General features: G+C 26.8%; 1 protein-coding gene across 1 annotated transcript in view; it reads right to left on the bottom strand.

The window, feature by feature from the left end:
* Window positions 1–19,274, bottom strand: part of side-VII (sidestep VII transmembrane protein) — a 542,053-nt gene extending 522,779 nt beyond the window's left edge. The window contains exons 1-2 of the mRNA XM_088190535.1: window positions 19,052–19,274; window positions 4,241–4,503 (exon numbers count right to left, since the gene is read on the bottom strand). Of these exons, the coding sequence (XP_088046661.1) occupies window positions 4,241–4,382 (142 nt within the window). The 5' untranslated portion in view covers window positions 4,383–4,503; window positions 19,052–19,274. The remainder of the gene's footprint in view (window positions 1–4,240; window positions 4,504–19,051) is intronic.
* Window positions 19,275–23,218: the final 3,944 nt, after the last annotated feature.

The following is a 23,218-nucleotide window of genomic DNA, read 5'->3' as shown; positions in this document are numbered from 1 at the left end:
TGAAAATATAAATTATTCATAACACATAACTTCTATTAAATATTTATTAACTACTCGTTAGTCCTGTGTTTTTTTTTTAATTAGACTTAATGTTATTGTTAGTAATATTTAGATATTATACGATTGTGCAATTAAATAATTAATTTCCTAATATTTAAAAAAATATTTTAATACATAATGATTAAAACTGGCTGCTGCTTGGTATTGATAAAAGAGAAGTTTACTCTTTAGAGGTTTACTTCTTTAATTTTAACCATTATTTACAATTTAATAGATAGTAACAATTATAGCAACTTAATATTTTAGATATATTCTAAATTTCATTTCAGATATTGCTATATTACATATTGAAATATGTACCGGAAATAAGCAGTCCCAGTACAAATAAATAATTATAGCTTTTAAAAATAATATCAAGATGTTTAACAGTATCACAAATAATATTGATATTTTTAATCTAAACAAATTTGACTTTGAATCACCTGATATAGAAAATTGTATTTTTAAATATCTGAGAGATTACACATTGCCTCTTTATAGTTACGCTTATTCGTTGCAAAAATCAAACACACTTAACCTATTTAAAAATTGTCTTTTAATTGGCTTTACTTTGCGCGTACGTCACAACAACTGTGTGTATATTTGCGGTTTACCTTAGGCTTTCAAAAGATAACCGGTTTGCAGACCTCGAGTTTTTCATACGGAACAGATGTCCGGCCCACCTGATGTGCTTTTTAGATGCTTTTAATATTATTTTTAAGCGAGAGCGATTGTTGAATAAAATATCAACATAAAGTTCAAGATTTTTACGCTATGATTATAGAGATAGTATTAATGATGAAAAAAACATATTTTAATTTGATTAATATATGAAATTAAAAGACTGTGCTCGTATAAAGCAACGTTCCACTGCCGATCAATGAAAACAAACGAAGGTTTGCCGCTAAATTTATATATGTACATTCATAGTGGTAAGCAACAGTTTGGCAAATGTAAAATTACCTTGGTCGCTCGGTCGACTTTTACAGCTGTAATAAATTTATATTACGCTGCAGTAAAATCGATTAGAGCGTTAAACGTTAGCCGGCTCAACTCTGGCTGGCAAAGCGCTGATTGGCCATTGGCACTCTGTCACGCGAAAGATCAGGTGGTCGAAGAGAGAGTTCGCGTGCCGCCGCTGTTACTTTTTATTGTCGGCGGAATAAGTGGGTCGCCTTAAGGGTGTAACTGCCTTAATTACGGAGGCCCTTGATAAGTTAGCAGTAGTGGAGGAGGCAGTGGGTCCGCGCGGCCGAGGGTCTACCATTACGGCAAGATGTTGCCTTGATAAATGTCTTGGGGCAGCCCGAAAGAAATTTATTGTACTAATTTGCAAGCATTGGGGATATTGGACTTCTCGGAGAAGTCCTCTAGGATAGTCAGCATGTTTGTGATGCGACTCAAATTGTATGTATATATATTGCCTTCATTTTTCATTTTCGGATAAAGTGTACGTATTTTGGCGTTGTCTATCAATGTTAGCTACTATCAACAGAATAAAGACAAGCCCTTTGTTTCATTTTTTAGGCATCTGCTTTTAATTACTTCGATTATGACGTCAAATGGAAAGAATAATTCCTTTTTTATCTATTTGCTACTTTAATTAATATTAATTGGCTCAAAGAGCTTTTAGCATCAGAATATGTTAAAAATATGCAGGTATGTAATACCAGAAGTAATTAATAAATAGTTAAATATACGAAAATAAATTATATAAAACGTTTACAACTTCACCTGGTATTTTATTTTTATAACTTTTCTCAATTTTTTTTATATTCACGATTTGTGAAAAATTTACTATTTGAACCAATTTAACACAAGAAACGCTTAAATACATAGATGATAAAATCTTAAAAATTAAAAAAATATATAGTTTATCAAACGTATTTATTAATTTTGAAGACCAGTATAAAATAAAATTAGGGTACTTAAAAGATAAGGCAAAAACTTAACAAATGCTTGCATTAAAATAATATAGGTCTATATTGAGGTTTAAAAAACTATCCATCAAAATTAAAATACTGTAATTTTTTTGCAATAAAAGGGTAATTTGTTTTTTGGTAACAATCTAAGATTAGTTTCTTTTAATTAGTAATTGCTTATAATACTAATACATTGTCCGTTAATAACTCAAATTTGTCAGTTATTTTTTGAAAAATGAAGGTTAAAGCACTTATTGCGGCTATAAACCGGTCATAGCTACATTATCAAAACTAAATATATTTCTTGAATTATATACATATTCGTTACGACTAGAAAAAATAGGGGCTTCCCATAAATACCTCGAAAGGATTCTCCGATGCATTGAATGAATATATTTTTGTTGCGAAACGGTCACGGACAACAATATATCACTGGAAGACAAAAAGCACAATAAGGCCACAACATTCCCGTTACACAATTCAACCTCGAAGATATCCATCAAGCAAATGTATACTTATTTCGTTGTTCTAAGAAGCGAGTGCAACGATTTTTTGGGTGATCACTGCATGATTGTGATTGGCGAGCAACCTTTGCACCCCTAAATAATTAAGCCTGGATTTTAATAAGAACAGGTCAGTCATCTCGCAGACTCCAAAAGAAACTCGAAGAAACTAGCAGATACCCGTCCGCTTTCGGAACACATACGGTCATGGACATTCACATCCTGAGAGAGACTTCCGCTATACTGTCACTGCCACACAAACAAGAACCTTTAGGATCTTACACGGACATCATCACTATGCCAGCTTCTCCACCACCACTCGGAAAATAACGATCTCGCACATCATATTCCGTTGCAATATGTATTATATTCTAATAAAATTCTCACTAGTTTCCACCTGCGTCTAATTAAATGCGAAGTCACACCTCAAAGGGTTAGCTACTCGAAATATTATTATTTATATTTCGAGTAGCTATTCGAAATATTATTATCAATACTTATTTTATCTATTATTATCTTGAAATAAATTTAATCATTGATTTAAAAAAATAAATTTGGAATAACGGTACATATTGAATACTATTACTGAACATTTCTTACGAAATAATTAAATAGTTTTATATTTCCTAATAATAAGTATTATTAGACTGTAGTATTTACTAATTGTATTATTATTTTTTTTATAAAGTGCTAAACATAAAAATAAATATTTTTTTTATTTTTATGAGAATTTACTAAATTAAATTTGTAATTTATTTTTGTGAATTTTTTTCTTTTTTTTTAAATGACTTAAATAAATGTTAAGATTACTGTAGTTATCTGTGTAGCAATATGTTTTGCAATAGTTTTCTACGTCCATATGTGAAACATATATACATTAATTTATAAGATATACAATTTTTTACAATATGTTATTAAAATAAGAATACTAATTAACATTTAAGCTAAGCACTAATTTAAGTTTCTTGTAATGATTAATATAAGTATAGCTAATGGCACGTTTTAGACAAGCATATTTACAATTTGGTATCGAATATTTATGGTAAAACATATCGTTTAGTTAAATCTCAACAAAATATTGTATATAACTACATTTCACACAATAATAATTACGAATACATAAAAAAAATTCACCTACCAATATTACTACAATAACAAAAAGGGTTATTTTGCGAAAAATTTACCAAATATTTTTATGTTTTGCTTTGTCTGAATCAATCATAAATATACAAAAAAACTTAAAATATTTTTTTATAAAACGATATTTTATTAGAAATATTTTATTCTTACAAAATAAATTAATATTTTATTTTTTATATGAATTCAGTTATCTTTGCTTTATTGTTAAATTTTTCTGTCAATAATGATCACAAATATGCTATTACTTTATTTAATTTACTAGAAAGTTTAATTTTATTTCCAAAATATTCCAATTTCGCAAAAGTGTCTCACATACGGCGTTTTTGCTCACATAAAACAAATTGAGCTTTTCCTAAGGCAACCCGATGAAAAAAACAACTTTTTTTGAACTTATATCGCGTGTTATATATTTTGCGAAACGTTTTTTCCTCGCATAGCAAAACTTTAACTATGCCACTTCGCGCTCTCTACAACGGATATGATACACAAGTTTTCTATATATCTTGTTCTTCATATTACAACCCAAATATAACGTAATATATGTGTATGTTTTGCCATATTTTTTATCGGAAACTCCTCATACGGAAACGAAAACTCACATACGCATACGAAAAAGATATTAAAAAATGTACTTACTGCTTATTGCCGGTGTTACAGATCTCGGCTGCTGGAGAACTGTCGCCAAGAGGAGGGTGACGATCAGGTCACTTCTGAGGACCCTCATCCTCGACGCTCGACGAGGAAAACAACACCGGCCCTTTCCGATGTTATGGCACATTGTATCACTTATCGACTATAGATCATATATAATTTAAGATATATCACTGATCATCGCACATTATCACTCACTCACGATCCAACCGTCGCGTTGAAATTGTTGTCATCTCATCGAGAAAATTCTGAAAAATTTAAACATATTAATAATAAGACATAAAAATATTAATCGCTTAAAAATCAACACAGATTTTTCATTTAAAGATTTGGCACAAAATATTTGTACTTAAATAATTAATCAGATTTCTTTAAAGTAAAGAAAATTGAATAAAACATATGCGAATTAAAAATATGTTTTTAAATGGCTGTTTTTGACAGTCTCTAGATCAATATATGTTGTGTGAAAGCAGTCTTTTAATTTTTCCCAGGGTGGCACACTTTGTTATTGTAAATTACTAAGGTTTTATTTTCATTGTATACATCTTCTTAGGCGATTTTTTTTAGCAAACAACTTTTAAATTTAACCTTCGTTAAATTGATTTTTATTAAATATGCAAGCAAAGTATATTATAAATTCATACATCGTGTAGATTAATAACATTTTTCAATTTAGGTAATTGAACAACCTCTGCGTGTTATGCATGTGTTAAACTACATATTTAACACGTTCTTGCTTCAAATATTTTTTAGCTTATGGCCCTGTAGGTTCACGTGTATTTCATTATCGAAAATTACTTCAACGTAAGGATAGAGGTTTTATGAATTTATAAAATAATCAGGAAAGACTAAAATTGATTCACATAAAATATTATTTTATTTAATTAAAACTATATAATTAAAACACTTTAAATTACATAAAAATATTAAAAAAAACTATATTTCATAAAATAAAGTCTTTTAAAATAAATAAATTTTTTCAATGCTTATATCTACCTGATTATTTAGTTGTAGTTTTATAATTAACTATAGTTGTCATAAACATCAAAATAATTACTTTTACAATTTTTTTTCAGTTTTCTTATAAATAAAGAAAAAATACTAGTTATTACGTTATTGGTAATAACATATGATTGCCTTGGGGTATTCAACTGTCGTTCAAACGAATACTACCTCCGAATCGTGGGATTTTCTAAAGCTAACGAGAGCATGGAGGGTGATAATAGGAAGATGAATGCGCTATACAAAGATAGCTGTTTAAATTTGAACCCATTCATGGTAAACTAGGAATTGAATAGGAAATAGGCTACGTGTACGACTTCCGGTCGGCTTGCGTTCGCTTTTAGGGTTGATTTAGTTCATCGCTTTTAAAATTCAACACTTCCTGTGGAGAGGAGGAAAAAAATCGCGTTCGCATCCGGTCGTAAATTATAAACGTAAACATTTTCGAATGTGCCCGGCCCTGTGCGGGCAATAAAATAAAGGGGGCGAACACAAATTAATGGCAATATTATACGAAAAGAAATATTTTGTGTATAATAAAGAAACAAAAATAAATAAAACGATAAAAGAACGAAGCGCACGTAGGCAATGAATGCAATTCGTATATTATATGTGGATATAATTTATTTTATTGAATAGAATTCCATACTCTATAAACACGCTTGACATAAAGAACTACATTTTGCACAAGTTAAGTTAGTAGAGGTCTGTAACGTATGAAAAGACTTGATTAAAAAATAAATATAACATAACAAATATCGTACTTTATACGTATACCATAAAATACAAATAATATATTAACCAAAGAAATATTCTAAAATTTTAAGAAATTTTTACTCAAATTTTTAATTTAGCAATAACATACAATGTCAATTATTTAATTTTATTGCAATTGTGTAAAGCAGCTCTCTTAAACATAATATCTTTTCAGTCATATATTTCAAAAACTTGTATAGCTTTGTGTTCAAGTAACATGCTTGTGCACTTGGAAGAAGAAAATCAAAATAATATATGCGACTTACAAAATATATTTTTCGGATTCTTAATAAACTTTGAATCATTATAATATTATATAAAAATTTACAAATAATACTAATCTATTTTATAACTAAAAAATGTAATGATTTTGTACTATGTTTTTTGTATAGTATAGCTGCTCTACAAATGAAAAAAGACCAGACATTTTGGATTTTTTTTATGAACGGTTTCCAATTTACGAGGAATAAATTATTCACGTAACGTTACTTTATTTAATCTGTGTTATTTTATTTACCAAAATAAATTTTAGTTTTTATTTCAATGATTTCAAATATAATTTAGTTCTGAATATATATCCTTCTCCCACCTCTCGGTCTGCTTTAAAATAAATAATCATAAAATGTTGGGGGCTTTGATGCAAAATACTCCAACAGCCCCTTTTTTGTTTATTAAGTGTTGTATCTTACAATGTAAATGGTAGCCGAAAGGAGCAAGGTCTGGAAAATAGAGTAGCAAATAAATTTTGGGTCACAATGTACAGTCCAGATGTGCAGCAACATAAATATAACAAAAGACGTACTAGGTTATTAGTGACAATATACAGTTTTAATTTACATTCATACTATCTACAGCGAGAACTTAATTTTTAATTGAATTAATTTTTTTCTTAGCCATTTATCATCACACTTGTTAATCTTAATGATAAATACGATGAATCAAGTTTTCATACTTCGAGGTTTCTATTTTCTTGTTCTATTTTCATTATCTTGTATCTACATTAGTATTTATATTTTCAATGTTTTTATCTTGTAACAATTAAAAAAAAAATTTTTTTGAATATTGGGAATATAGCAAAAAAGGTTAAGATTTCTGGGCTCAAGGGGAACGCGCCTTATAGTTTTAAAACGCCTTGCGTAATATATCTGCAGGTAGTATTACGATAAATACACACACTTTTATTTTAATATTATATTATATTTCACAAATACACAAAAAGTATTCTAATTATCTGACATTTCATGCACACCGTTCATTTTTTCTGATATTACTTTCAAGATCAATTTGAATGAACAGTTACGAGGAATTTCTTGTGCATCCCATCATTATTTTTCTAGCGATATTTATTAAGAATTTTTACATGAAAAACTGCCTCATGTAAAAAGGGAGACTCTTTCATTCGCGTTCGTTCAACTTCTCCACTCTAGTAGGTCTTTTATTGTATCATACATTTGCCATATAAATGTATATTTGTAGCTACATAGCTACTCTTTATATTTACGTATTTTAATATTTAAACAGCCTAATGGGGACTTTCTTGTGCTCTCGAAAGTGCTATTTATTTTCTACTATAAAACCCCCGAGCCCCGAAAATTTTACGGCGACGTGCCAAAGATGAGCCTTCCCTTTGGCTGAGGGCGTTTTCAAAGTAAATATTTAATTTTGACCTTAATAATAATACCTTTTCTAAAAATTTAATAAAAATTATATTACGGATGTGTTAAATGTTCATAAATGGTTGCCTTTATTCTACAACCATTTTATAATACACAAATTTTGTTTAATTAAATCGCTTATTTTTCAGACGATAATAAACGGTGTAAATACAATTTTATAATCCTATATTAAAATAGATAATTTCAGTGATTTTCTATTGTTAAGCTTTATATATTTTATAAATCTTAGACCTTTGTTTGCTAACCTTTTGATCTACACCTCCTTCCATGAATATCTTATGACTTATGCTTTTTATAATTTGGATGTAAACTTGCGGGTGGGTTTTTAATTTACTGCATTAGAATAATAAAAATACGATTTATTTATGATTTTTTCTTTTCTTTGCTTAAAAAATCTCAGATATAAATTTTATAACACAAACTATAACTTGTTCTCAATAGATTTAACTCACTTTTGTGTAATATAAAGCAATAATTCATGTTTAACTCAAACTTTTTTGCAACATACAAAATATATAAGGGTCACACTTTAAAAAATACTTTAAATTATTGATTTTTGTATTTTTACTTACTAAAAAAACGTCAGGCATGAAAAAATTTAATTTAACTTTACGTCATATATCATGCTTCGGCAAATAATAGTAAAAAATTTCATTTATGTGCAGATTTACTTGGGATGAGCTGCTAAAAATTGAAAGAACTATAAGTACTCGATGAGTTTAATCTTGTTTGCAAACAGTTTTGACTATTTAAAATAAATTTAAATTCCTTATGTATCATTTTAAAGAAGCAAAATCTTACAATATACATATAAAAATTATGAATGCACTTATCATGGCTTGAAAATAAAAATTACATCTACAAAATATTTATTAGACCTAGACTTGATGTGTGATATTTCTCTAATATAAGAATTAGATTTGTATAAGCGAATAAGAAAATATTAATACTGATACAAGTTTTTCAAGAAAGATGATAACATTTTGAGCCTTATTATAAATGCACTGTTGCTTTTAAACATGGTCTTCGTTTTCGTAAAGTAAGACTTCACTCATAAGATCTGAAGTACTTTTATACAAAATTGAGATATTCAATCGAACAAAAGATGAATAGGCGTATTTGTATGGTATTGTGTACTTGATCAAAAACATTGGCCTGAAGATACTCAACCGACACTAAAAAAAGTGTAAATTGAAGAGTTGATAATTAAACTACAATTAAATGAAACATAAATTATTTGTGGTATTCGTGAATACATTCTGTAAGAGACGTATCCAGAAAACTGTTTTATTTGATACGGACTCTAAATATCATTCCCATTTCTTTAAGTAAATGTAAGCGCAGGCTTTCGAAGATGAATCTAATTGCCACTCTAACGAGAGCCTTATTAAAAAATAAGACCATTTCAGCACTATTGTTTATCAAACTTGTCAGACCACGACTTGGTTATTCAGAAAACGAAATTTGTCCCACAGCAATGACAAAAGTCAAGAAAATTTGTCGAACGAGAATAAAGCAAAACTTTGGATTTACTATGAATATTTGGCCTAAACACAATAGCACAATATATTTATATCCATAAACATATATTGTGCACCAAAGTATTCCTAATAATCAGCTGTGATTTAACCATCTTAAACTATATATTATAGTATTTATTATAGTGTGTAATTTATTACTTGTATAAAGTGCTTTGCTGGTTTTTATAAAAGAGCACTTAAACAGTCATCACAATAAGACGATATAATATTTATACGTATATGTAACTCTGAAAATTTATTATACATCCTACCACGTTCTATTCTTGTCTTGGCCCTTCGTTTGCGTCGCTTTGTGAATGCCGAATAATTGAAGCAAAAAACACAATATAAAAAGTAATTTATGTAAACCTCTCGAACAATAAAACAATACAGCGGCAATAACAAATCATCGCCTTCCTTATTCTCCTCCCGACTGTGCGTTTTCAAAAGGTTCCAATTCAAACAAACGACATTAATAAAGCATTAGTCAGCAGTGGAGCAATTTAATGTTCAAGTTTACTCAACGTAATGAATCCATTTAATTTGCATGAAAAACCGGACACCTCCACGAGAAGAAAAGGCAGGCGCTCACGAAAAGAATCGCCTTATGATTACGGTCGTTTGCCCTTAATTTTGTCTCCGTAATGGAAACAATCTGTATAAATAACTCCCTTATGTCGTGTGAGAAAAATTATAGATTTGTCAGGTAGTACTCGATGCAAAATCGCAAAATAAATCTATGATTTTGTCTTACAAAATGAAGCATAATCTTTTAATAACCTCAAAATAAAAATTGCTTTGATATATAAATAAAAGTTATAATTTCATTAAGTGGATTATGAGTAGGTTTTTAAATATACATAAGATTTCCATTAGATGTTTCTAATTACCCTACTAACATATGCTTTTATTACTCACGTCATAATATATAAAAGTTATATCATCTGAAATATTTTAATATTTGCGTTGTAAGGAAGTTGCTGAGTAGCGAGGTACGGATCCCATTAAGCTAATTTTGGTTTTATCAATCCATTAACACCTGCGAACCTTAGTTACACTTACACATTTGAGGTGTGAGATCGATAATAAGTGAGTTTCAAAAGATTATTTGCTAACAATATACTATTTTGATCACAATTTTATAAATAATTGTAATATCGTAACCTTTAAAAATATTGCACAACAAATACTTGAATCGATGTAAGTTTGTCTTACCTAATTTTGTATAACTTGAATTCTAAAATAGCAGTATATCATATAATAGTCTAAATAAATAGATGACTCCAGTTTTACCAAAAGAAGATCTTTAAAAATAAGTCCTGACGCAAAATAAAATTTTCGATCAAACATATTTTAGATGCGTTTTTACGAAAAATTCGTGACCATAGCCTAAGTGTTTATATATATATATACATACAATAATTACCCAAACTGTACATAGACCAAATAAATTTTATATAAAAATGAAATACCCTGTCACTTGAGTCAGCACTACATTTGATCTTATTAAGTGTTCCACTTTACCTTAGTTAAATCTTGGAAAAGAACCATTTTAAAACCATTAAATTCCCCAAAACCACTTAATCAACAAACTGCCTCCACATAACGTAACCCAATAATGGCGTCGTTTTGGACAAACTTTTTCTTCGTGTTATTTACTTCCACCTCTATACGCTTCTCAATAACATTTCCCAAACAGCTCACGCATGCGAAGCTATCGCGTGTTGGGAGCCGTCGCGACCCCAGCGGCACCTAAAGATCGAATCCACCGACTCCGACGAATTATTAATAGGCAGCAGCGGTTGTTGTCGAAGATTGCCGGAGCGCTCTTAATTATTCACCGCGACTCTTTTTCTGCCCAACAGAGTGGGGGTCGAAACGGAACGGGGCGGAACGCGGCGTGACCCGAATCGACTATGGCGCCTTTGCGGGCTAATCACGTGCGGCTAAAAATTAACTGAATCATTCGGCGAGTGGCCACTCCCGCGGGATTAGAACTCGTGATTAGAACTCGTGACTTATTCATGAGTTGTCTAATACGAATTTCGCCGGTAAAAAATAAAATCCTCGCGGCGGATAAGGATAAGCTAATAATGGTGATGAAAAAAGATAAACGCGCTAAATTAATATATTGTGTTTGTTTTTAATTAAATGATAAGCCTTCGGACGTTAAATTTATCACCCTGAGCTATATAAAGGCATTATATTTGCCTAAATAGTTTTCAAGTACATTTTCTATTTTATTCATAGTCTATGAATATAAATTAAATGACTACGTTTTATATTAAAGGATCTATGAATCATAGATCATATAATATAAAATGTAGTCATTTAAAAAAGAAGATCGTTTACAGATTTAGTGTCACATTAATCTTTTTAAAGCTATAATAGCTTTTTATTAGACATAGTATACTAATTTTGATCACAGGCAAAATATATCAAAATGCTGAGAAAAAAATATAAATTTTTATTTGACCGATAAAAATGCGATATATACCTACTTGTCTAAAAACGTGTTATAATATACATACTAATATTTTAATTCATTATTGCAAAGATTCTATTATTATATTAGTTAACAGTTATAAACTTCAAAAGCTTAGAATACCAAGCAAAAATAAATGTTGCATATTAATAAAATTTATTTATAATAAAAGTGATGGGTTGCAATTTTATAGCATCTCCCAAAGTAGATCCTAACTTTGCAGTCATTATTTTTTATAATATTCATCTCTGTCAGTTAAGTTTTTATGGCGTTGTGCATCATAATTGTATAAATTTAAAGCGAAGCTGAGTTTTTCTTAGCTTTCAACGCTTAACCATGACTATATTAATTTAAAAAATTATTTATATAATTCATATATTCAGCTTGTTATTAAATCTTAAGTACAAAATAAACATTTTTTGTGTAAATCACTTATCATAAACGTGCTTTAAAAAAATGTGTTTTAAGCAAAATATGCAAGTTGAAGTAACCTATTGTGTTAAGATTTTACGTTAAAATAGCAAAATATCAAACAGGACTAATTTTATGGTGAAATTTCTTCTTGTAAATATAATTAATATAAACACTAAAATCTAGAAGGATATTATCACTTGCTATTAAGAGAATTGTAATTATCTCAGTACTTTAATATGAATCAGTTTTGAGTAATTCAATTATAATATAAAAGTACATAAATAAGTTAAATAGAAGTATGGAATGTATATTGTTTACTATAAAACTTTTATTGTATTAAGTACCAAAAAATTTATTAATTCTCCAAGCTTTTCTCTTATATAATTATTCTCATTAGTTTTACCGAGGAAAAGGACATTTGCTAAGATGTATTGTTTCACAATGCGCTTGCATACATAAAATACTTAAATATAGTTGAATTGCAATAATAAATTTATAATAAGTACTAAATCGACTGCAAGAAAAAAGCTCGATACAAAAAAATATTTTATATTTTGAAGTAAAATAAAATCTTAATTTTTGGTTTCAATCAATTTATGTCTCATCGAAAAATTCTATATTAAATTAAAATTATAATAAATAAAAAAATATAAAGTAGGAGAGCATTAAATAAAAATATAATAATAAGTGTAATTTATTTACAATAAATTGCTATTTTCTAAATGATTAAATTTTTTTATTAATAAAATTAATAATACTAAATTCACACAAAAAACATCTCTTTATTATAAATAGATTTTATTTTATGAAATAAAATAAAATCTTAAATTTAAAAAAAACATATTTTAGTCCTTAGATTAAACACAAAAAATATTGAAGTATATACAATGAACTTTATTAATTATTTTATAATAAAATTTTGCATTTTAACTTTAGATTATAAAATTTTTTGTAGTAGATAACATGATTTTTGTGTAACAATTGCCTTAAAAAAAATTCTTAATTTGTTTTGTAACTAATTATAATTTATGTCAATAACATTATTGGTAAACATATTTTTGTTATAGTAATTTCTATCAAATTTGAATTAATATGTCAAAGTACTATTTTTATATAAATAAAATTACAGATATGTAGGTATATAAAGTTATCTCATATATATATAAGAACTATTAATTACTACTTAAAATAATCTAATGTTTTAAATAAGTCAAAAATTTACACAAAATGATATTAAAATGCAATTTCATAAAAGAAAATATGTGTCAAAACTTAATTATAATATATTAAAAATCAATATTGTACCGTAAAAATTGATAAAATCGCAAAAAAATTAATACATAAGTTGATATTAATTATTACTACAAATATTATTTAAGAAAATTTTTTTTTACAAATTTTAATTCAAAAATATAATTTACTTGTATTCTTTAAAATATGTATATATAATAAATAAGCTTAGTAATAAAATAGTATGTATATATAATAAATAAGCTTGGTAATGTCTTATATTTATGGCAAAAATCTTGTTGTACAGTTCTTCATAAATATTTTCATTAAAATTGAATATGCTATAAATTGGTAACTATACCATCAATATAAAATCACTACTAATAATTGGCTAATAAAATCAATATTTCAAATGCTTTATTACAAAAGTTTGAATTATATTATTAGAAATTTATGATTGAGATTGAAATAAGACCTTAATAAATGTATAAATGTAAAAGTGCTAATAAAACAAAACTCAAAGCAAACCTTTACATTTAATTTTAATCTAAAAGTTTACCATAAAAATTCATAAATAAATATCTTTAACAACCCTTTATTACCCTAAACATGATATCATAACCAAATCCAACGTGGGTCGAAAAAAGAAATGTACATAAACATAATTCTGCAATAATATTAAAAATGTTTTATTTTAAAAAATAAGAAAAATACTTAAATCCGAAAGTAAATTTAATGTATTTTAATAATACATAATATTCATTATATTAAATATTTTACCAAAAGCCTAACTTTTAAGTTTAATAAATTTTAGTAATCTCAAGATTAATTTATAATGTTAGGAAAATTATTTTTTATAAATAGATATCTTTAGAACAACCTTTTTAATCCCACATATGTATTATATTATAACCAAGTCCTGTATAGAAGCAATTTTAGCAGTTAATTTACTATATATACATAGACATTTAACTCAGTGCACGAAATATGATATTATTAGCTTAATAACAAAACTATTTGTATAAATTACATTTACATTTGATATGAAATCAAAACATCTCACAAATATTATCTTAAACTCGGTCCCAAAATTTCCAAACGCGCAAATACACACATTAACTGTAGCCGGTCTCGAGAAACCTCAAAGTTTGCCAAGTTTGTATTTATTTTTAAGGCATACAAATGTACCCACATGACACACACATACACGATGTTTATAAGCATTTTCGCGGAAGCAATACATCCAGCGGGAAACGCGATTAAGTTTAATTCGTTAAGTTGGAACCGCTCCGGTGTACAAATTCTAACTATTGATTTAATTTAGCCCACGTACACATACCCGACGTACGCAAATTCGTTATAAGAGAAGAGCAAATAACATCTAATTGCGTTATATCGGTAAATCCTAGGGTCGATCGGGAATTAATGAGTCGGAGTTAAGTGAATTGATGCGATTAAACACGCCATCTTTGGAGAGTGGTTTCACTCGCTTTTTATGAAGGATGAAACGAAATCCATTGTTGGGAGAATTTTTGTGATTAACGATCTTGTTTTGACTAATTTTAATTAGAAGCTGGTCTATTTTTGTAGTATTTTTTTTATTATTTAAACTAGATTGACGAGAAGTGAAAAAGAGCTTAAGACTTTAAGTAAAAAATGTCATTAACTTTGTGGTTTATTTTAGTGCTTTTTTTGCTCATTTATCATCGGTATAATTATATTTTATTTTATGTTGGGATTAAATATTTTTACTCACGATAAATCCATTTTATAAGTAAATTAATTTTAAATAACCTAAAGAGCATAACTCAAGTGCCATCGTATCACAACTGAATATTCTGTCTTAAAACAAATTGAAGTCTTCGATTCCTAAATATATTTTAAAAGCACCATGAAATTCAAGATTGTATTGCAATGTAATATTTTATATTTTTTTTTCTTGACATATTTTTGAGACATTGTTGTACTTTGAAAGAAAAATATGAGATAAACCAAATTAAATATTGGACATCAAAGTAATATCCGAAGATAAAGCAAATATACATAAAAAATACTTAAGAAGTTTTATTTAAACAATAAAAATAGAATAATGTCATTTTTTCATATTGTTCCCCAAATAAAAGTAATATGTTTTAAATAAAAAAAGAAATACCTATAGTTTTACTTTTTATTATATAGAAAATGAGACAAAGCCTTATATTTATATTAAAAATAAGTATTTTTTTATAATGAAATGTTTTAATGAATTTTGTGGCAAGTATATTATATATTATAATTAATAAATAAGTTTTAAAATAATAGCTTATATAACTTAGTGACATAAGTTTTAGAACTTTGATAAAATTAATAATAAATGGCTCTTTACATTTAAAAATAAAAAAGTTATGCTTTGAACTTATGAAAAATGATGCTACAAAATAGTTACGTTATATCAGTTTGCCAAAAATCCAATAATGATCTTAAAACATCAGTATATTTGAATAAATAATTTTATTACTAATTTTTATATGTTTAAAATGTTTCGAGAAACGCTGTCGCCTTACAGCGACTTGGCAAATGTCGACAATACACTTTCGACAATAGAATGTGTAATAAGCACAAAGCACCCCACACACAAACACATTCATACACTCCCACACCCTATGCATGTTATATTATTGGCCTACTTTCACTTTCGACATTTCCCTGACAAAAGTGAACGAACACAAAACCACCCCCAAGGCATTGAATACACTTAACCGTACATAATCGTAAATTACTTCACGTCAACCGACAATTAATTACACGTATGTATATAATTATTTATTAATATATACGTAGATGCAGTCAAGCGCGGCTAAAACGACCTTAAATTTATTTAATATCCTATACTATTTCTTATCAATCTAATGATAAGATGTACACAGAACTGAGCACTGAAAATTACAATTAGATAATAGGTTATAACTAAAGAGCCATAAATTAAGTTGTATTTTACTATTTGTTAATTTGTTTATATATATTCTAACTTTTAATAAATGAAGGATATTATAAATGGATTCAACCTAAGTAAAAAATAATTACTAATAATATAATCGATTATTTTTTCATACTGTTTTTATGAATATTTCGGTTTTACATAATAATTTTATTTTTCATTGTAAATCCAAAATTAAAACATGCCAGGCGTGATAGCAGCTATTCAAAACAGGATAAATACAGACTAAAACAATAAAATAACGAGACACTAAACTTAAATCATAATATGTATATCAGTAAAATCTATTTTATTAATTATAAACTATTATTACGGCTTACAAGCAATAGATGTAACTATGCACAAACTAACTCATTTTTAATTTAATTATTTATCTATGAAATTTAAAAAAAATAGGAAAACCCAATTTGTGTAAACAACAATCACTGATTCTGATTTTCCAAATACGATACAAATTAGTAATTTGTATTGGATTCAACCTCGTCTTCTTGGCCTTAGTCACCTACTATAAAACTGGCCTATCATGTTGCTCAATATATTATTAGATTATGTTTTTCATTGATGATAAATATATTATTTTTTTAAATGAAAACATGCGGGTAGAGATAAGATTCGAACCCAGGCCTTTCAGGTAAGAGTAACTGACTACTTGGTCATTTACGTAAATATAAACTCCATCTACAATTAAATTTTCTTTATCATTATAATAAACCTATATTTTGCATATCTAATACAGCAATTAATCATAAAAAACTGTATCATGTTGGTAACAATATTATTATTCCATGTTTTTCATTGATGGTAAATATAGGAATGTTTTGCTTTAATATAATATATTGTTGCTATATTATATTAGTCACTAACCCATCGTGACCCATTAGCACTGAACCATGTGTTGTTATTATTTCGCATATATAAAATATAAATTAAGCACCTAAGAACTACTGTCACTAAAACCATCTTAAGCACTAGTAAAGTTATTAGAAAAATAATTTTACGTGATATATTGTCTGTGTAATACTGCTTAAAATAAAGAACATCAGTATTACATTTTCACAGTAAATTAATGTAAACTACACAGTTTTTGCCCTTCCAGTAAATTTACCAATTATAAAATAGGGCAATTCACAGCAAAGAGTAATATTGTATAATATGCTTTAAAACAACATTAAAACAAAATGATTAGATTATGTATTATTTTGTACACAAAACTACTACTAAAAATAAATAATAATTGTACTAAATCTAGATATTATTTATAAAACTATTTTTTGATTTTATATTTCATTTTATATAATTTTTTATTTAAGAATACACTTTTAACAGTTTTAGATTTAACAAAATTGGCTCAGTTTATACTATATTTTTTTATTAATACACTTTAAACAAATATTTCTTTAGTTTGTAGTAATATTCAAGCAGCGTATAAATTTAAGTGCAAAAAGAAAGTTACTATTACATGTTCAAAATTTTTTTTTATAAATTAAACTCAAGAGACTCTTAATTTCTTTAAAATAAGCATAAATTGTGTTTGTAAAAAAAAGTATTACACAATGAATTTAAGGTATTTTTACATTTTTTAAAAATAATACTATTTTGAAAACTAGAAGAAAATTTTTGTTTTAATATAATATATACATTTTAAATATGCTTTTTTAATTTTATTAAATATAATATAAGATATTTTCTATGAACTTAAATAGCTAAATATTGAAGGTTTTTAATAGCTAATATATATGACCTAGCTTGACTTTTATAAATTATGTAGATATTCATCTGTGTGTAATAATTTCTAATAATGATCTTCCAGAACCAATAGTTAGATACACTCGTCTATCCTGCTAATTAAATACAAAATATCTATAATTTGTTTACCAGTTCATAGAACACTTCACAATTTCAATGTCTCTAATTTACAAATTATATTAGTTTAGTATTCAAGCTAGACTTAATTAGAACTAATAAATTAACCGCTGTAAAATAAGCTTTTGATAACTAATTTACAAATATATTTTTAAAGTATTGTAGATTAAGTACAAATATGATTTTTATTTTAAAATAAAATAGATCTCGTTATTTTAATTTTATTTCAGAATCGAACAAATTCCTAAGTATAACAAAACTACTCTATGTATCGTAAAACATCATATTCTACATATGTTTTTTTCATTATCCTTAATTTGTCCCTTTTAATAACTTTACATCTTCAATAATCTATCATATAAACTTTGTTTATGTATGATGATTTTCATTTATCCGATCTATTTTACGAATAATTATATCAAATTAATGGATCTTAAGTAAAATTAGATAATATTTTTATTATTACAATTTATAGATTAATGGCATATTTTTTTATATTATATGTAGTTAAATTTACTTTATTATATAGACAAATTAATCTGTTTAATCCCACAAATATTTAGAAAATCAACAATAACTTTCATCTGTATTGTTTTTGATAAGCTCTTAGATAAATATATTTTTTTATATTTAATTACATATTTATGACTTTTTAAAAAGGGATCTAAACTAATATAATAAAGTACTATACTAATAAAGTTTGTTTGTATGAATCTTTATCCCGACATAAAAATTGTATTTTGTTATGATTCTGCATCATAACAAAACTTGACTTGACTGAATACCAACCCAACTGTCACCACACGTTAGGTTAGATTATTTTTTTCACAGATAGAATTAAATACGTCATTAAGTATATTGCACACAACTTACTTTTTTGTTTTGTTTTAAAATTAACAATAGATATGCTATTTATAATCCAGATATGTTAATCGTCAACCGCACTTGGTATTAAGAATATACATAATGTTGTTATTTATTTTACTTTGACACAACACTCACACATCACTGAATTTTTTTGTTATTATTATAAACGATCGCTCACTTGTATAATATTACGTACTATACTATGGCGTATTGTTGTTGGTATTCATACAGAATAAACCGAAAACCGCTGGGTAAATGGCACGCGAGTGTGTCGCGCGCGCGCGTTTTTGCGCGTCGTAGCGTCGTAGCGCGTCGAAGCCGCCCGGGAGTGAACTGGCCGTCCGCGTCGATTTCTCGCGTCGCTCGTAGTCGGAACTGCTCTACGGCGGATGCTGTCTTTGTCTACGCCAGTCGGTGTACCAGAGATGACAGAAAATTTAATATTTTTCGCACTGATCGTACAGATTCGATAACATTTATATATAATCGGAAGCGCGAAGATCAATTTTATGAAAAAAACATTAACAATAGGAATCCTTACCCTAATTTCTCAGAAAATTGCGAAAAATTTAACTTTGAATCCTAAGAAAGCATTGCGATTTTAATTTATATTTTTTATAAACCGGAGAAAACGAATTGCTATTTTAAGAAATATTTGCAAAGTTAATACTATTATAAGTTATTAACATAAGTTCGAAATAGCGTAGAAATGTCGATTGTTAACCTAGAGGTCGCAACTTCGAATCACAGCAGCATCATCGAATTTTTATTTATTAAAATGCGCAATAATTAAAAACCGGCCTTAGCTGCAGTGAAATATATTTACCAAAATTATTAATTATATTACATTTGATTATTTACAAGTTAGTATGAAGATGTCACTGATTCCCAAAATTAAGAGTATGGTTGTTACAGGTCTGAAAATTTTTATAGTTCTTAAGCACTTAAAAGATGTTGCTGTCCCCTAAAGTTTTTTTTAAATACGTTTTTTACAATAATTAAATGAATTTTACAGTCCTACTAATTTTTAATTATTTTCATGTTTACTATTAGTTATTAGCTAAATTGAATAAAATGTAAAACAAAACATATACGCTTATCATTTAAAGAAAAAAATAAAATACTTTTTACAATTTAACCAAAATAAAAATATGAAATACAGAAAACAAACAATAAAAAACAATAAATTTAGTAATAATTTGAAAATTGCAATATGTGCTTTGACATTATGTGCTTGTAATTCATTTCAATGTTGTTTTTATCTCTCCGCGAGATACTTTTATAAAATTTCCTGATATTAAAATGACAGTGTTCTTTAATTGTTGGTATTTGAAAGTTATTCTGCATTTTTTTAACATTAGTTAAAAAGAAGTATTATATATTATTTTTATAGCTTTGTTTTAAATTACTTGTAATTTAGAAAAAATAGTTTGACTGGTGTAACTCCACACCAGACAAGCATATGTTAAAATAGGTATAAAAAATTGTTTACAGAAAAAAAAAATTACGGATAGCGTGCTTTTTTAAGTAAATATCAAATATAAGGGCCACAATGGTGGCTAGACCTTTAGAGCAAAGTTCTAAAATATGTTTATTAAATTTAAGCTTTGAGTCCATGTGTAAGGCAAGGTATTTAACATTTGTTTTTAATTTGACGTTTTGCCCTCTTTATTTAGGAAAGGTGATGGCAAAGTTTGTCTACGTTTTGTAAAAATATTTTTTTCTGTTTTAATTTGCGTGATTTTAATTTTCCACCTCTTAAAATATTTATTTTGGATTTCAAAAGAATTTTATAATTTATTTACGATTGGTTTAAAATCGTAAGGACTAGTTAAAATAACTGTATCGTCAGCGTACATATATAAACGCGTATTTTTTATATACAAGGTAAAGAAGAACGGCCCAAGCAAACTTCCTAGTGGAACCCCATCCGGGATTTTATGCGGGATCAAGCGCTCATTATTTAGTGAAAGAACATAGCTTCTACTTTTGGAAAATTATTATTATTCGGTAACATAAAATTTCTATGGGTGCCTAAACATATACTACATATTTTTAGAATTTTCATACATTTTCATACAATTTTAATACATTTAATATACGCATGTATTTTAAGTTTTGTTGTACATATAGATAAATATAAACACAGAAAAAGTGTTTTTTACTGAAAGCTGATGAAATTTGTTCTGGGAATTATAAATTTTTGTGTTACAAAAAATCAACATCCCTAATAAGCATGCTCACGTTTAAGTAACAGTGTACATGTGAATTTATTATACTAAAACATAAGTACGATAAAAATTTGTTTAACTAAAGCTATAAATATATAGGTGATAGATGAGCATTGTAATTCAGATGTGGTTAAAATATTAGGTGTAATAATCATTATAAAAAAATACTACTACAATGAATATTTTTTTATTAAAAAACAACAGTTGTTTTTAATAATCAAGTATAAAAAAAATATATATCGATTATATGAGACTTAAATACATCACAATAGTGTTGCCTCATTTCTCTTATTGCACGAGCATTTTAAATTTAGCAATAATATTTATGGAAAAATATTCAAAATGTTTCAGAGCTAAAGAATGATAACTATTCCTAATAAAAAAACACGTTAAAGATGCATTAAAGAAAATTTATAGAGAATGTAGGTTTAAAATAGATGGATTATGACTGTGTTAAATTTTTATATAAAAATTCTAGTATTTCCATAAATGAATAACGTTCCAAATCTGAATTGAGATTTTGGTTGAATAACGTTATATGAGTGATTCTGCGATTTCTATTAACTTCTTTAAAATATAAAAAAAACTAGAGTTGGCAAAATATCTACCGGCAAATAAAAATTATTTAATATAAAAATATGTAACGTTTTTAAATTTTAATTCGTTGTTTTCTAAAAAAACAACGATCGTTTTTAAACATTTTTTTCCAAATGTTTTTAATAAATATTTTTGAAAGACCACTACTATTTATTATTTTAAAATTATGTATTAGTAGATAAGTTTTCAACAAACGTTATAAATTATCCATAGGTACTTGCTGTTATACATTGAAACAACGTTACAACATCATAACTTACGTTATTCCACAATTGAAAATGATCATTCTTGACAAAATCCAATATCGTATTATATAGATACTAGTTAGTATGAAAAAACTTTCTGATGAATAAATTGTGATATGTATATAATATTATCATAAAAATCCAAAAAAAAAACTTATGTAAATCTGTAAATTAATGTTTCAACTCCTGTAAAGTTGACAATTTACGTATTGAAGACTTAAAACGTTATTCACATCGTATATTAAAAGGTCTAAGTTGTATTGATGCGATGCTATAAAGTACCTATAAATGATTTTTTTTATATTTGTAAATATACTAAAAATGTTATCTATTTTATGAGAAAATTAATGTAACATCTACGTTAAAATATTGTTTCTTTTAAATAAATTGTTAATTCACATTAAATAATAATTGTAATATAATTTTGATTGTATATTATCAATTTCAATAAAACTATCACAAGCTTAATTATTAAAAATATACTAAAGAGAATAAATAATAGAAATTGCTTTGATGTAATAAATAAAAGAAACCACATAAAATCTCAAACTAAATCCTATTACTTATTGAAGTAATGAAAATTTTAAATTTAAGTTTAACAATAAAATTTGTTCTTAAAATACATTAAAAATAATAAAATAAAATATATTATAGCTATGTATAATATTTATGTATGTACAAGTAAACTTAGTTAATAAATTGTATAATTTAACTAGCGTTCTATATTTAGCATTGCTAAGGATAAATATTTAATCCAAATAAACCTGTGAGAAGGCCATTCTTGTTATATTTAATATGTACATAGCAAGATCTGAAGGGGGTTCTTTAAACAGGGTACACATAAATAACCTTACTCAATGTCAAATCGATTGAGACTTTTCAAGCCTTGCAACTATTTATTAAATTCAAAAGTGGTAACGTTTTTGGTATATATGCACATATGTATATATATAATGTAAACTTACTATTAACAGGCGCTAGCCTAATGCATTATAACCGTGTTACAATCATGCAAGAAATCGATGACCAGGGCCGTTACGTGGATGAAGCGAGTGAGGCATTTGCCTCATGTGAACTATGTAAAGGGCGCTGAATTGATA

Source organism: Plectrocnemia conspersa, unplaced genomic scaffold (genome assembly GCF_051122295.1).
Source record: "Plectrocnemia conspersa isolate PC_06_02 unplaced genomic scaffold, ASM5112229v1 ptg000008l, whole genome shotgun sequence".
NCBI classification, from domain to species: domain Eukaryota; kingdom Metazoa; phylum Arthropoda; class Insecta; order Trichoptera; family Polycentropodidae; genus Plectrocnemia; species Plectrocnemia conspersa.
This window is presented reverse-complemented; position numbering and strand designations above follow the sequence as displayed.